A 17,571-nucleotide genomic window follows, 5' to 3' on the forward strand; every position below is an offset into this window, starting at 1 on the left:
ACTTGTCTCTAACTATTGATAGTAATTTTTTTGTCAAAAGGACCATTATTGTCTTTTGGTTAATTAAAATCAAATCTCAGTAGAATTCGGAGAAAAATTTATCTTGTTGACACCATTTTTACGACATAAAAGAGTGGCGCAAGAGGCATAACTAGATTATGCACACAATCGTTTAAACTTAAAATAGTCAATGAATTTATAATATATGTGTATATATATATTGTGTAAAGTTAATGTATAATTTACTAACCAGCTATTTGGGTAAAGATTCAAATTAAATTTTTAGGTCCAAATCTACAATAGACCAAGGAACATTTTATTCTAATGTAAGGATATGCCTATTCATGGTTCAGTTTAGATCAATCTTCATCTTAAAGAAAGTCAAATCAATTAAATTAATTTTTTAAACGGAAAAGGGCCAAAATTACCCCTGAACTTCAAAAAATAGTTCATTCATGCCCTTCGTTATACTTTAGGGCCAATTATACCCTTACCGTTATAATTTGGGCCAAATATGCCCTTGAGTATAATAGAGTGCCACGTGTCGGTTTCTTAGTGGCCAACTTATTTCCCCTCTTATTTTTTCATCCGGATCAAATAATATTAGATTCGACCCAATCAATTTAGTATCCGACCCATCAATAATATATCATACCCAAATAAACCTAAACCTAACCCATCAACAACGCTACTCTCTCTCTGTTCTCTCTCTAAAAAAATGCATACCACCTCTCTCTATCGTCTTCAACCTCCATTGATGAAGACTCTTCAACCTCAGTTGAGGAAGATGATGAAGACCCTTTTCTAAGGCCCATAGTGATTTCTGAATTTTCCACAAGACTTCAAATGAGGCAGAAAGCGCAAGAACCAACAGGTAGAAGGGCAATAAAGGAAATTATATGAATTTGAAGAACGAAGTGGGTTTGTAGTTTTCTTGAAGTATGGTAGAATTATATAATTGTTTTTAAAAAAATTCCACGTAAATTTGACTCGTTTCACTTTTCCCTTTTTTGGGTCGAACAAATCGGGTCATCGGCTCCGCCACATCTAACGGCATGTGCCGCCGCGAAAACGTCGCCGACAAGGTCGCCATTTAGCTAACTTTTTTCACGACTATTTAGACCGCCGCCGTGAATTGCCGCTTGCCGTATATTATTTTTTTTCTGTACTGAAACCAAATTGTTAGATCAATGACGACAAATGCTAATTCAAATCCAAATCCTGTGATGTTACCGGAGATTGGACCAGATGGCATCGCCAGAGAATCACCGGCTATTGCTTACACTGAAAAGGTATTTTCTCTGATTTTACTTACAAATGTAAACAAAAATGTGTTTGATTTCGAAAAATTCTGATTATACACGTTGTTTCATTCTCGTGTTGGTGGTTGTTACAGATAATTGAAGAAGAACAGCTTCAATTGAGAAAGTAAGTTGACTTCTAAACTCTTCATTGCTTGTTTCTATCGCATTTCACTGGAATTTACTTAAATGTCTTCCCTCGAGAGTTAGTTACTGCTTCTTCGGATTTTTTTTAACTACACATTGCTTGATTTTCGTGTCCGTGAATGTCTTTGGATACTAAGTCAATCAATCAATCAGTAATCTCAACTTGATTGGGTTCATTGCTATGAATTCCACTCTATACATTAGATACTTGTAAACAGATCAATAAGCAGCAAAGTGTGTGACGTAGGGTCAATGAAGCTAAAATGAAGACCGTGGAAGACCGTGGTTCAAATGACCAAAAATTTAGATGATTTGTTCTTATTTGCCTTAGCTTTTGTAGGCAGATGATACACGTATCTGATGTGAGTTGAGAGTGTGCATAAGTTGGTTTTGGTAATTGTGTACCATGTTTGGGTGGCGAGGAATAGGAGAATCTTTCAGAACAGAGCTAAGACAACTGATGATATGGTTAGGATGATCATCCAGGTGGTGTATACAGGGCCAGCTTGGTTTCCAAATTGCGTGGGTACATTGAAAGTTTGAATAGATATCCTGCATAGAAATAGTTGAAGTATTGGATGTTGAGAATTGGTAAGGCATAGAGGGCATTGGTCGTGTGGCCAGCCTAGTGCAGTATTGGTAGTTCTATTTGCCTTGTTTTTCTTTTCTTGATTTGTAAAGCTCACTTGGTAATAAATGCAATTATTTACTTACCAAAAAAAAAGTTGGTTTTGGTCTTCTGTAATATAGAGCAACATATACAAATAAATGCAACCAACTACCCTTATACTAGTTGGGATCCATGTTGTGAATTATTTGTATACGTTGCTCTATTTGGATTATTTCATTCTAACGTTGGATCTTTGGATGCTAGTACAATCTTAAAAAGTAGGGAACAAAAAAGTTGAATTTGATTAAAGGAGTACGGGTAAGAAACTGGGAGAAAATAGCGCGCAAATTGGGACAGACACTATGTATATTGTATCCCAACTTAAGAAATCTGGGAGAAAATAAGGTGATTTAGCATATACCAGGATATAGTAAAGAATTCTGATGACCAGCATAATTCACAGGGTTTGATTGGGAAGTTATACACAGTTAGGGAGCAGAAATCTTGGGAGAAATTCACAAATAAATCGTCTATTTTATGTGGTTTCAACTAATGAATACACTGGTTAATAGTTAAACAGAAACTAATAAACAAATCACTATATTGGGTAGAATAGTATGTGTGGTTTATCTATGAGGAAAATAATATGACGTGGAAACCTATTGTAAGATTAATGGTAGACTGTTTCTTTGAAAAAAATTGGAGATCTTGCATTGATTTTTAACAAATTAGAGTTCTTTTAAACAAATTGAAGTTGGGATAAAAGAACAGTCATTCATTTTACCAAATGAAAATGTTATAGTGAAGAGACTTTTTCTAGGAAAATTTGTTTCAATGCATAGGGTACTCTTTTTCATCCTGCAGATCTTAGTTTAGTAAATTTCTGGATGTTTTGCCCCATGTTGAGTCCATGTACTAGCTTGTGTGCAGCTTGCGCATATGTTTTAGTTTTTTTTTCTGGTGAATACATTGTCTGAGGTAATTATTTGGAATTGAATGCTTGAATGGAGGCTTAAGTTTCCACAGAAGTAATGGAGTTGTAATTTATGCATGCATTTATGTTGTCTCCCGCATCGGACTGCTTTTCAACATCAGATGGCCTTTCCAAGTTTTATATGCATAATAATTTTCTCTGTTCTGCTATATCCTTACAGATATATTGCTGAAAATTATTCCAAGATCCGTGATGTCGAAAAGGAATTCGCAAACCTGTCAATGGAGATGAAGCTTACTGCTGGGCCCAAAAAAGCAGGTTCGTGACTTGTCAATGCTACTTCGTTGAGCACTTGTATCTTTGACACATAGTTGATTTAAGTGCTTCCTGTGCTCCTTCAGCACTTGAACTCATGAGACAGAAGATAGAAATGTCAACAGAGAGAATCCGGGTTGCTAAGCTGAAGGAAGAACAAGCACGAAAGGTTTGTCTAACCGTTGTGGCGCTCCCCCCCCCCCCCGCTATGTTTCAACAAGTAAAAGGCTCCAATTCCAATTTTTCTACCATTAAGAGAAGTTAAGCATCTCTTTGTCTAAGCATATGCCTTGCAGTAACATTCCTTTTCTATTTACATATATCTCTCCCTTGGACGCATGATATCTGTATGTGCCACTAAAGAAAATGTTAATACTGACATATCATGGATCTTGTCTGAGATAGATGAGCTTATTTGGTTAAGTAGGTTTAAATAATATTTACGATGTGTGTGGTTGAAAGGACGAAGAAAAAAGAAGTATGATGTCATCCAACAATAAAGAAAAACAAAAGGCAAACAAGAATAGTTACAGGCTTACAGCTTCTTCATGTTACACATAAAGAAAAAAAGGGTAAAACGGATTTGAACATTTTGTCTTTGACACCCCTCACTTAGTCATAAAGTAAAAAAGGGTAAAACAGATGTGAACATAAAGAAAAAAGGGTAAAACGGATGTGGAACATTTTGTCTTTGACACCCCTTACTTAGTCATGATTTGATTAAATTGCATGTGAATCTTAAAATCTTCGGTAAATCTGTTTTTCGTTTCTACTTTTTCCTGAAATGTTTGGAAGAAGCAAAAATGGTGCTTTGGCATGTCAAATTTGTTTTTGATCAAAGAATCAAAGAGAATTGCAGATCAAATCAAAGAAAACCCTAGATGATAAGTCAGGAAGATAGAGAGGAGAAAAGGTGAGAAATTGTATTAAAATGAAATAAAATGAGGTATCTGACCTTCCATACAGACTTCAATAGGGTACTATATTTACAATGAATAGGCAACCAAAATAACGACACAAAAATACCTCTTTCTACCTTTTTTCTTGAGATGGTAACAAGAAAATACATCTTTATACCTTTTAATAAAATAAAATAAAAAAACTAAACAAAATACATCACCGACCTAGAAAAAAATAAATAATTGGCCAGGTCTGCCACATCCATTAGAAACTCAGGTAAGGTCTTCTTCATGTTGGGCCTGGACACCGGCTGTCATCCTCCCCTAACCTTGTGTAGCAACACCCCACTTGCATAACAATTGACGGTGAGGAAATCAGATAAACCCTTAGTAATCACATCAGTTAGTTGAGAACTAGGAGGGACAGCAAGTAGAGAAAATGATACTAAAATTGTGCATGCCCCCAACAAACTGGCAATCCACTTCAATATGCTTAGTGTGTTCATGAAAAACAGGGCTCTTGGGAATGTGCAAAGTAACCTGACTATTACAAAATACAGTAAGACCTTATAAACAGGCAGGCCAAGATCACCCAAAAGTCTCTTTGACCAAGCAATTTCAGCAACCACGGTCCTTAAGGTTCTATACTCAACCTTAGTGTAGTGTTAAAAGCGATGAAACGAGGCGAAGCAAAGAGTTGCCACTTCATGGCTGAAGTCATGGGCTTTAGAGAAGTATGAACTTCAAATAGTAACATGTTATCACAGTTACCAGTTTCAAAAATATAAATAGTACTCCATGTTGTCAGTTCTTTGAATCTCAACATTAAAGAATCGGATTGATATCAACATTATTGAATATGGATGTTTAAATTAGCTTTTTATTACAGTTTCATTATCATAGTCCTAAACTCATATATATATATATATATATATATATATATATTTAGTATTTTTTGTTTTCTCGTAAATTGTATGCTTCACTTCACACTTTTCACTTCAAGACACATGGATCTTGTTGTTGTTTTGTGCTTTTTGCTTTTTTAAAAGACTATCAGCTGGAGACAATTGATTGCTTCTTAGACTTCAAGAGATAGGGGAACCATCCAGTGTAATGCAACCCAATTAGGAGAAAGTAATTTTTAAAGAAAAACTGCAGAATTGTGCAACAGAATACCCTAAGCAGGATCATTCAAGAGATACCTCAGACAACGAGCCACTTATGAGGAACCTCGGAAGGTTCAGAAATTGACAATGTGCTAAACTGACGTAAGGAATATGCTGCAGAAAATTCCCTACATGCTTCTTTACAAAGATTAGTCAGGAAGAGGCTCGCCCTTGTCAACAAGTACCTTAGCAAAAGAATCTGAAGAAGTAACAACAGGGATCACCCTAAGACAATGAAACTTATCAGGACGATCCTGGGCATATTGTACTGATTCTCAACATAGCCTTGAGTAAGTTTAGCAACTTCAACAAGACCAAGGAAGTAATGAACAACACCTAGATTTCTTATCTTGAATTGTTCATCCAAGAAGGATTTAAGGATCAACATCATCACCAGTCAGAAGTATGTCAACAAACACACACAGTAACATCACAATGGAAGACCCTGACACCTTGGTGCACAATGAATTATCTTTTTTGCTAGAAAAATATCCCCCTGGATAGAAGTGACTCTTCTGAGTTTGGCAAATCATTGTCTTAAAGCTTTCTTTAACCCGTAGAGAGACCTTTTAAGTTTACAAACCAATGGAGTGGTAGAAGAAGGAGATATGATCAGGAGAGATCTTTATATAAACCTCCTAATAAAGGTTTCCATGAAGGAAAGCATTATTATCCAACTGATGACTTACCAGTTTTTCTTAAAACAAAAGTGAGCAGGCACTTAATGGTTATGATTTTGACAACTGAGGAGAAAGCTTTAGTATTGTCTTTACCTTCCTGTTGACACCTCTAATAACCAGTCTTGTGTTATACGTCTCAATAGAGCCATCAGATCTTTTTTTTTGTTTGATTTTGTAGACCCAATTACAAGGGATAATTTTCTTGCCAAGAGGACTAGAAACATTGTAACTCCGTTTGGGTGTGGTTTGTGGAGGAGTATTCTGAAGGTCTGGGAAGATTTTTGTGGACATATCTCTTTTAAGGTTGGGGACAATAGCAGGATTAGTTTTTGGGCACATAAGTGGTGTAGGAAGATCAAGTTGAAGAAAGCCTTTCCTAATTTATATCGCATTTCTTGTCAGAGAGAGATGACCGTCCAACAAATTTGTAGGTCTCATTAAGGTGTTATTCACTGGGACTTAAGATTCAAAGGAACCCTTGTGATTTGGAGTATCACAATTTAATAGAACTTTTGCATTGGCTAGACACACCAAACAACTTGTTGGATGTATGGAGGTGGCAGGAGAGTGGTGATGTCTTATTCACTGTTAGCTCTTTTTATAAGAGGTTGCTAGTGAGAGAGAGAGGCACCTTCCCACAGGACTCCATTTGGATCCCTAGAGCACCAAGGAAGGTCTGTTTCTTTGTATGATTGGTGGCAATGAGTGTGATATTAACAATGGAGAATCACCTATGCCAGTTGGTGTTTCATGTGTAAAAGTACAGGCGAAAGTGTAGATCATCTTCTTTTGCATTGTAAGGTGGCTAGTCGGTTATGAAGGGTGGCCTAAATTTGTTTAGGATGTAATGGGTCATGCCGGGTACAGTGAAGGAGGCCTCGCAAAGATGGACTCATAGAAGGGGGAAGGAAACCCGAGGGCATGGTGCGTTATCCCTAGTTTCCTTTTGGTGTACTTGCTAGGTCCGAATTTGTATTGAAGATTCAATCTCTTTTGTTGAAAACCATATTTTGGTGTAGGATCTCTTCTTTTGGTATATGGATTGTATACCGGGTTTCCCGCTAATTGTTAATGAACTTATTTACCTTATCAAAAAAAGAGCAACATGAACAATGTCCCAAGTTTGATTTGCATTCAGAGCTTGAAATTCATCTAGTAATGCTTATTGTCAAGTAGGATAAGAAGCATTTTTTTTGTAAAGCTAAGGCTAATGCACGTGGATCTCAACAGAGAAAAAGTTGGAAGTTCTAGATTGTGGTGCAAGAGGAATGATGGAAGAACACTCATAGTTTTGGAGGCAGAGGAGGAGACATGTTTACCCAAGTGGTGCTTCGTTGGAAATTTTTACAACTATATACGCAAAAGAACACTACTACCTAAAGAAAGACAAACTTGGTCTAACTACATTACCAGTATTAAAAAAAGAAGAAGATGAACTTAGTCCAACTGTTGCTTCCATTACGATGGCCAAGTGCTCCATTTACACATCGAAGGTTGCGGGATTGAACCTCAATTTTAGTGTATAGTTTTTCAAATTTTTTAGCTTGGTCTGTTAAAAAATTTGAGTTCAAACCAAAAATTACCAATTTTCAAAAGAAAAAAAGTTGAGTTCAAACCCTTGATCTCAAACTAGGAAAAAGTTGATTTAACCAATGGGAAAGAACTCTTTCATGTTTTCATTCATGTCATAAAAATATTTCAATTGGAAAAGAGTTATTTCAGTATCATCAAATTAAATCGTAATTTTGAAAAAAATTACTCTTCTTCCGCAGTAATGCAATTTTTGAACATGTTGGCTTGTTATTTGTTGTTTTTTCTCAACTTTTCATCTCTCTCTCATCATTTGTCGTAGTTTATTCATTTGTTCACTTCTTTAAATGTCGACACTGGTTATTAAAAGTTCTGCATACGCCACTGCTTGGAGGTAGCTAGGGGATTAGAAGTCCTTGTGGATATCCTAAGGATAGGAGAAAGATGAGGAGGAGAAGTATAAGTGACTGAAGATGAAGGCAGAAGGAATAAATGAGAGGAATTAGGAAGCTGATGATTCGCAAACTTTAGGATGAGCTGGAAATGTAGTAGCAGGGGAAGAATGATGATAAAAACACATGTTCATGGAATATTATATCTTTGGAGTATGTAACAGAGTGACTAGAATCACTAGACAACCCTAGTATTATCTTCACCACTCTTCTATCTTAAGATTCCCTCTCGTCACCTTAAATGCATCTTACCTCTCCAGTTACCGGCTGTATAAAAAAAATTGTGTCAGGCACTGTCAGCTACTATTTCTCCAAAAAAAAAAAGTGGTTTAGCACTAAATCACATTTTAGCTTGTTTAAGGCCATTGCTATTTGTGAATTCTTGTGCGCTGAAAGTCATTGTTTGGTGATGAGGTTGGAGGGACCTCTATTTATGGGTGTAAGGAGTATCTTTTGTCTTCTCTTTGACTTTCATACTGCCAAGATTGGAAGCCTAGGTTTTCTAATTTCAGTTGGAATGAGATGTTTTTTCCCTTGTCAAAAATCTGTCATTCCTCCTTGAATTAGAAAACCTAGGCTTCTATTATTCGCTGTGTGAAGAAGAAGTTGATAGTAACTTTTAGAAGATTCATTACCAAGTAAATCATATCAAAGGTAATGGGTGATTTTTTTCTGAGGTACATCCTGTCACTTTTTTTGGGATGCAATAATTCCCCATCACACCATGTTCTTTTATAATCAGTCTTATGAGAGCAGTACTTCTCTTGTAATGTGGTTTGCTCCTATAATATGTTTTCCACAGTCCAAGTGCCAGACGGAAGAAATAAGAAAGGCTCGAACATGAGACAGGGAACAACAAAATCACAGTTCTCAGTTTAAGAAATTCTAATGAAATGTCCATTGCTTCTGTGGCTTACTTATCAAAAAACTGATAATGACTTCTAGGCTGGGGAAGCAGCATCACAGGCTGTTAAGGACGAGGAGGCGATTAAACAAAAGCTTTGTGAGGATTTGAATAGTCTGGTATTTTTTTTCTTCTGTACTATTACATTTGCAGTGGTAGGTTGTGTGAATATTTCTCAAATCAGATTCTCTTTTATAGGTTCTGGAGAGTAGTAACAGTCAGCTAGCTAGATTGGAGGAACTGAAAAAACGGCTGGAAGCTTTGAATCCAAGTAGAGCATCCACTGCCTCTGTAAGGATTCTTTCATATCTGTGTATTATATGTGTATTTTGGAATTCTATTAGATTTTCAATATGTTTGTGGTGCTTTTTATCCATTTCTTTTTCCAGATGGATATCTCTTTTTTATGCTGTTATATACAGTAGTATTTCCTTCTGGACTTCCCTTATCTGTGCATGAAAGAGTGGGGTACACAAACTGTGTTAACCTTTTGTCCTCTTTAAGTTATTGGTGCTCTCAGTAATTACGTCTTTGACCAATTCTAGTGTCCAGCATAACAAGCAGTCATGTGCAGTAACCAACTGGTTGATTCATTATAAGATTGCTTATAGAACTATCTTGCAAAGGGAGAATATGGTGAGAAACATTTGGGAAATGGAACACATTATTTGGTAATCTCAGCTTTGACTTTCACAATTTGAAATAGCTTTGGTGGATATGGAACTGAATACTTGGCATGATTCTGCTGGCAACTCAGAACTAACACTTCACCTTTTAATTTGTGAAGTATTTTGGAATTCTAATTGAATTTCCAATGCTTCTTTCCTTCTTTCTCCTCCTTTTCCTTTGTTGCCACCATTCACTTATTAATCTTAACCTCAGTACTGGAGTGCCCTGGCAGCCGTAAAATTATATAGTTTGGTTGCTGAATCTGCGCTATGCCTCTGCCCGTATTGATCCTAGAAAGCTCCATGTGTTCCCACCTTTTCAGCCACATATTCTTATTACAATATTCATTTGCTTGTAGATTGTTATCCCACTTGTAAGGTAGTGATTCCTCGCTTGTATTCTCTACTCGCAGCAAATTAAGATGGTTTTATTTTAGAACCCGAGCAATGTTACTCTTGGTTTATTTTAGAGCCTGAACAATATTGTTCTCTAGCATAGGCCCTAACAAATCTGTAAGATCGCGGAGCACCTGCCGAACTACCTGGGCATAAAGAACGACCAATCCTCTTGTCCATTTTTTTTATTTGATAAACTGTCCTCTTATCCATTCTCAAAAAGCACCTATTTAGCCCTTGCTTCTTAGATGTTGGGTAATTTGGTCTCACGCCTTGTATTTTGCAAAGACAGCATCATTGAACCATCTCTCTGGGTGAAAAGAGAACGATTTCCATGAGTATGAACAGAATATATGCCAGACAGTAATATTACAACATGTACCTAAACTAGGAACTAAAATGATTATTGTTTGGTTGAAAATTTTAGCTATCCCTACATGAATTGTAGAGTTTCTTGTATTGCTCTTTTTTCTACTTTTGAATCTTATTTCAAGTATATGGATCAAAATGGCACACTGCGGTGATATAATGCTTGTTTTATTCCATGCTTAAGATGACTTCCTAACCAACGCCCATGGCTTTTTGCATATGTGGTTTCAGGACCAAAGTCCTGTGAGATCTGTACAAAGCAGTATGGCTCAAGATGTTTCCTCAGTAAAGGATACACTAGAATCGTTGAGCGGATCATCTGGAAATACATTGAAAGAAGGAAATGCTAGAAGTGGTGCAGCAGAAAATGGACAAAACCAATCGCATTCTCTTGATGAACCAAGAGGTAAGAAGAAAATCAATGTACAAGGAAGAGGAAAAGGAATCGGCATAATTCCTAAAGGCCGAGGTTCAGCAGGACCCGGTTGGACTGGAGCTGGGTTTGATGTGGATGGAAGAAGTTGATAGCAGATTCTCTCACTGTTTAAGTTCATTGGAATAAGAAACTTGCTGATTTCAATGAGGTAGATCATCCAGTCCAAATTCTTAAATTCTTTACTCTCGTATTCCTTGTATGTGAAATATCATTTCTGAAATTCTAATGACTTGTAAATGTGTTGAAATATATAGTTCTTTCTTGTTTAAATTGATTTTAGTTTGTGTTAATCTAGTTCAGCAGTCTACTTGGTCTGTCCTCCAAGTTGTCTCAACAAAGAGAGAATCCAAGCAGAGTGTTGTAATGATGACTTCTTGTTTTACCTGTACTGGTGGGAGGTAGTATGTATGTCGTGGAATTATCAAGTTGCGAGCAAGTCAACCCGGACTCTTCGGTTATAATAGAAAAATGAGGGGGAGGGGAAGGAAGGGGGAATTACTAATCTTGTTTGGTTAGTGTGAAATAGACATCTTTTATACTTTGGAGTTGTTTGGTATGGGGATAAGATAGATAAAGTTATCCCAACATATATGGATAGTTAATAATTTATTCCATCATTATAGTAGGAATGGTGGGATAAATAATCTCGGTATTAACTAATACCTCTAACCAAATGTAGGATAAAATAATCTGCATTTTATATTTGATTGTACCTCCGCATTTTTCAACATACTCCATCTTCACCCCCACCTCGTAGCACCCATCTCCACCACCCCACATCTCTATTCCCCACCTCCATCTTCTATAATATTTGTCTCGATTATGTATGTTTTTAGGATAATATTTTTTGTTTAGTAATGATCACAAGAAAATAAGCAATAAATTCACTTATTTTCGTGAAAAATATTTTTGGAGACAATATTTTCTGTGGAAACATTTTACTTCCTACTGAAGAAACCCTAGGAATTTGAATTATATTGTCTTGATCAATTTTTTCTTTAAAAAAGTATGAGAAAAATCATTTTCATGCAAATAATTAGAGTAAAAGTTACGATGACATTGCTTAGTAAACATTATAAATAGGTATAATACATAAATATGATCCTTAACTTGGCTTCAGCTGGCAACTATGACATCTAACTTTACTAATGCACAAATAAACACTTTAACTATCCAAAACTTGAATAAATAGACACATTCGTCTTATATGACAATTTTATGTCCTACGTGGCGTTCTACATGTATTATGTCACGTAGGACATGTGTGTCTACTTGCTCAATTTTATACAAGTTTAAGTACCTACTTGTGCACACCCAAAGTTGGAGGGCATAAATGTGAAATGAGGCCGAGTTAAAGAGCATATTTATGTATTATGCCTTATAAATAGAATGCGTGAATTATGAGAGTTGTAATATACTAATTAGGAGATCAACCCAAGTTTGTCAAACCTCCATATCGCAAGTCACCAAAGGCAGTTGTGAGATAGTAAGTACCTTTTCAAATACTTAATCAACCGTTTTAGGTTTGAATCCTAAATATGAAATCGTCTTTGGTAGGCAACGCTCTTTCAATGTGGATTTTTCTGACATGAATCTGAATTAGTTGTGTTCAAAGTTAGCGACGAAATCAAGAATTTCACTTATATACACTGTATAATATTTCAATAAGAGGTGTTCATGTGACCCTTGTTGACTCTATGTGGCTATGTCATTGCCTAACAGCTTGTTTGGATGGTGGTTTTCTATGATTTCATAATGTACGGTGTTGTATGATATGGTACAGTATTGTACAGTACAGTACAATATTATGTTTGGATGGACTGTATGATTTGTTATTGTTTAATGATAATTATGTTATTTGGTTTGATGGTATGGTACTGTATCATAACTGATAAATTCACAAAAATGCCCTTAATTATTATTAATATTAAATTTATCATTTTTCAGCTCTAATCTTAAGGATGTGAAGACCCCATTAGATCATGCGATCCAAAAGTACCGTTCTTTCGGATTTGTGACGTTCCTTGAAAGAGAGGATGCTTCAGTCGCCATGAACAACAATTATACCAATGATAATATTTTTTTGATTAAAAATAATTGTACAAAAACTAAAGTAAAATCTATCTTTATTCTACTGCTACTTTTGTGCTACAATTTTTTATTTTTGTTTATAGAGGAGTAACTTTTACAGAAACTTGGTAGGTAAAGAAAGGACCAAAAAATAGGATAAACATGTTGGGCAACAAATAATATTTTACTGCTATTTTTATGCTATAGATCTTCTTTTTTTTGGGTGAATTGGAATCTCACCACCTCCTACGACTAATATTATTTTGTCACTCCTAGTATCAAGAAACTAATGAAAAATTCCTACTTTTACTTGTATAAATTAAAAAAATATTCATAATATCAAGGGAAATTAACTTCACAAGGGTGACGACGGTATTCAGTTAGAATAAAATTCAAGACGAAGATAAAAACACTATCTTCTTCTCTTTCACGGTGAAATCATTGAATTTCTTCAAGAAGAAGTACAAAAAATAAAGATCATGAGTCAATACAAATTCATTAAAAGGATAACATTGTATTAACTAAAAATGCATAACAGAATAAGTCTCACTAAGAAAATATTCAAATTGTTCATAAAAGAAGCAATACTTAAAATTAAATAAATTACTCTAAACTTAATTGTCTTCTTGCATCATTTCTAATAAAAGAGCTTTGCGGGCTTCTTTCGGGCATCTATCAGAGTGCGACGTTGTCACGATCCAAGCCTAGGGCTTAGACGTGACACGACGAATAAGACATCCGGAGGTGCCTCATCCAAGCCTCTTAGCATTCATTAAGCTTTTCATAGGTAATGATATACAATAAATCGCGGAAGAAAAAAGGGTAATGGGACTAAGGGAGATAACATAGAATAGAAATCATAAGTAACATCAAACATCGTCTATTTGTCCAACAATACCTCTACTTTCTTTAGACTTGACAGGGGCTAAGACATGTCCGTAGCTCACTCTCATGATAAGTATCCAAAAGTACCACAAGATAACCAAAAGTTTATACATGTAAATAGCAAGAAAAGGAAATGGAATGTTGTTCCCGAAACATGGGAACTCACCAACGAAGTAGCCTTCAATGATCAATCTAGCCACGTGGAGGAGAATGCGGAGCAACGTCGGTCCCTACATGGTGATATCATGTAGGCAAAAGTATGCGATAGTACTTTGAATGTACTAAGTATGTGAGCATGCAATGCAATATATCATTATACAATATGGTGATGCAATGGACCATGCTAGAACCTTGCGATCATTTGAAATACCATTTGGAGTTATGAAGCTTAGTAAATGAAATATAGAAATCATCATAAATCATAAAAGAAACTTAAACATTATAGAGGTAATCATGAGTCATTATAAGAAACCATATACTTGCAAAGTACCATGAATAGTAAATAAGTATACCATAAACCTTTTGAAAGAAATCTTTAAACTTTGTGAGAGCGCATACTTTACTTTGTGCTAGATATAGTAGACATCATATGTTATATATTAAACATTGGAAGAGGGACATTGTAACTTTGTGAGAGCAACCGTTAACCGATATAAACCATGTGAGCTATAACATGGAGTTCCGATGTTACCCCTACATTGGAGGAAAAAAGGGAGACTACTTGCCAAGGTAAACTCCGTCAATCCTAAGTGGATCCACTAAGCGATTGTGTGAACCGGGTACTCATCCCTAGCTCTTAGACTTGGGTACTCACCTCCAAGCCTTCATATTGCGGGTATTCACTTCTTAGAGGTTTGGGTATTCGTCTCTATCTTCTTTATACCTACGGTGGCACGTAGTTCTGGGACATGGGTATTCGCCCCTAGTCCAGCTCGATGCTAGGTTAACTCTCAACAGAATAACATTTAAATATCATAATAACATAAGCATTTATATAACTTTAACATAAAATCATCATTCGAAAGAATAGCTCATTAAAACCTTTCATTTGATTCAATGCGAGAATTGTCCTTTAACATTGAAACCTTACTTTGGCTAAGAAACCCTTTCATCATTCAATCAATCATAAGACTCCCATTTTATAAATACTTGCTTCATATCATTCATTTTGGAGTCAAAGCTTTCATTTCAAACTTCATCCAAACGTAGTAACACTAGGCGGGGAAACTTTTCACAACCATTCATTCTTTCATTGAAAAGACTCTCATGACCATAGTCATTATCTTTCTTAAACTTTTAATTGGAGTCCATAAACTTCAACTCATGCTTTAGTGAAAATAGAGTCAAAACTAGGTGGGTTCAAATCAATCAACTTTCAAGTCATTTAAATCAATGCTAGCATGTATGAGAGTGAAGGAATTCATCTTTTAAACATCTTAAAACAACCCACCAATATAATTTAAAACTACTTTCAAGCCTTCATATAAGGACCTTGATAAATCATCCATTCCATGTAAATAAGAATCAACTTAAGCCAATATAGATAAATAAACATCAAATATTCAAGAATCTATACATTTAGAATCATAGTATGAAAATCCATAAAAACTCATCACTTGAAATTTAGAGTCAATTATATATATGAATAAATATATATGAATAAATAAACTTAACATATACCATAATCTATGCATTTGGAACCATCATGTAGAAGCCCATAGGATTTCATCATTCAAAATTGAAATACTAAGTTGAAAAAATATTTGGGCTCCATGAGTGGAAGAATCCATAGATGAAAACCTACATACCTTGGGGGGGGGGGGATGAAACCTTTAATTCAAAACTTGAAAAGAAATGGAGGCTTGATCTTCTTGGAGTGAAACCCTAGAACCTTTCTTGAAGATAGAGGAAGATTTGAGAGCACTTGGGAGGTTAGGGTTTGAGTTCTTAGGATGAGAGTGAGAGTGAATGAGTGTAGGAAGACTTTGGGGTCTTTTAGATAGGTGAAATATATCTCAAAACGACCTCACTTTGGGTTAAAACGCAAGAAAAGACTAAAACACCCTTTTAAAGATCTGGCTGAAGCTGGCTTCACGTGGGACATTCACGATCTATGATGCCCACCACGAACCGTGGTGGGGTCCCGTGATAAAAGACCCAGAAAAATATTTTGGAAAGTGTTGCAGAGAAGTCTCTGAACCTTCTTCACGAACGGTCATTACGGACCGTATTGAGGTTCACGAAAGACCTCCACGGGTCTTGGTGCTCACCAGTGATTCCAGGGCTTAAGATGGTTGAAAAAGTTGCCTTCACGGACAGCCACTACGGACCGTATTGCATTTCACGGAAGTCCAACATGGTCCGTAGTCCTCACTTGTCTAAGTAGCTTTACTAAAATGGCCATAACTTTTTACTTCGAAGTTCAAATGAGGCAAACTCAGTGGAGTTGGAAAGAGGATTCAGAGACCTTTGATTTGGTAGGTGATGGGACACTTGAGTCTGTATATTCAAGGAGATATGATTGCTTAAAATTGACCTATGTAGAATCTTACATCGAAACTCAATCGGTAAGGAAGCTTTTAACTTAACTTTGTGCTTAAGGATTCTTATGACCTTAAAACATCTCCAAATCTATTTCCACGCTAAAGAATTGGACTTAAAACCCTTAAGATAAAATGAATGGATCCCTGGACAGACCATATTCACGGTCCGTGAAAAGCTCTATGGGTCGTGAGGTTGTCCGTGAAGATTGCCTTGAGAAATTTCCTAAGGGTCTTGGGAAGGGGTTACCATGAAGGGCTTCACGGCCTATGGTGATCGTCCTCCATTGTGGTTCGTCCCCTGCAGATCTGAGTCTCTAAATCTCTACCACAGTTGCTCGCCACGGTCCGTGATGATTACCACTGTTCGTGAAGGCTTTCGTGGCCAACTCTTGGTGTCAGTTTTCTGCACTTTTTGAGAATTCATCCTTTGTTCCTTAGTTTGGGACCTTCCACATTCCCGGGGTCTTACAGACTTCCACTTGTGTTTCAGCAAAAAAATATATAAGCTTTTTTAGTCACATGAGATTTTAAATTCATCTCCTCCAATATATTCTAATCTCACTCTCAAAAATAGGTAGATCGGATGAAATTTCACTAATAGCATTAGCCAACTTGTCCATTCCATCTCTCAACATGTCAGCCATGGTTTCAAGATGATCATGTTTAGATTTTTTGTTTCTGATAAGAGCTGGTGCTTGTGGATAGACATTAGGTGTAGATGCATAATCAGTTGCTTCACTTTTCTCATCATGTCCATATTCCTTAATATTTTTCAAAGAAGCAGCATTAGTATAAATCATTTCATCTACCTTATCAATAGCTAATGAATCAGCATTTGATTTTTTTCAGATTTCTATGAACACTCATTTTTAACATATCTGGATCAGTCTCAGTATGCTTTCCAGTGGCTCTATCCTTTCCATATAGCATCACCAACTTTTCATAATTTCGATATGGCTTGATCTTCAATTCTGCAGTTGCAGGCTTAGCCTATATATATTGATGAAAATAAAATGAACATTATAATAAGAAAAAAAATCACATATCCAGAAACTACAGTAAAAATAAAAACTAAATCAATAAACATAAATTTACCTGAATTAAATGATCCCATACTTCAGGTTCAACAATCAACATGTTTGTGATGGAATCCCATGCAAATCCACTCACCCCCCCCCAATCTGGAATATGTCATAGTACTTGGTGAAGTACCTCTTAATTATTTTCATTCGATTGTGAATTTTCTCCTTCTTAATAACTTTATCA

The 17,571-nt window shown here is 35.9% G+C and overlaps 1 protein-coding gene across 2 annotated transcripts; it reads left to right on the forward strand.

The window, feature by feature from the left end:
- The first annotated feature begins 667 nt into the window (after positions 1-667).
- Positions 668-13,077, forward strand: LOC129902809 (uncharacterized). 2 transcript variants are annotated; one of them, XR_008770158.1, is made up of 8 exons: positions 669-1,292; positions 1,397-1,428; positions 3,213-3,310; positions 3,394-3,476; positions 8,980-9,057; positions 9,137-9,229; positions 10,603-10,955; positions 12,755-13,077. XR_008770158.1 is itself a non-coding variant. In XM_055978217.1 (7 exons), exons 1-7 carry the CDS (start codon positions 1,191-1,193, stop codon positions 10,894-10,896), a joined length of 780 nt encoding a protein of 259 aa, XP_055834192.1. In that variant the 5' UTR covers positions 668-1,190; the 3' UTR covers positions 10,897-11,097. The 2 variants fall into 2 exon arrangements, 1 of the variants encoding a protein (XP_055834192.1); XM_055978217.1 differs by lacking the exon at positions 12,755-13,077 and having other exon boundaries at positions 668-1,292; positions 10,603-11,097.
- The last annotated feature ends 4,494 nt before the right edge of the window (positions 13,078-17,571 follow it).

Source organism: Solanum dulcamara, chromosome 9 (assembly GCF_947179165.1).
Source record: "Solanum dulcamara chromosome 9, daSolDulc1.2, whole genome shotgun sequence".
In the NCBI taxonomy this organism is placed as follows: Eukaryota; Viridiplantae; Streptophyta; class Magnoliopsida; order Solanales; family Solanaceae; genus Solanum; species Solanum dulcamara.

What these genes read in the sequence shown, in the direction of transcription:
- LOC129902809 (XM_055978217.1), top strand. Translation starts at nt 1,191, where the DNA reads ATGACGACAAATGCTAATTCAAATCCAAATCCTGTGATGTTACCGGAG. An exon ending in TGCTGGGCCCAAAAAAGCAG is followed by an intron (nt 3,311 to 3,393) that starts GTTCGTGACTTG and finishes GTGCTCCTTCAG; the next exon opens with CACTTGAACTCATGAGACAG. An exon ending in AGGAAGAACAAGCACGAAAG is followed by an intron (nt 3,477 to 8,979) that starts GTTTGTCTAACC and finishes AATGACTTCTAG; the next exon opens with GCTGGGGAAGCAGCATCACA.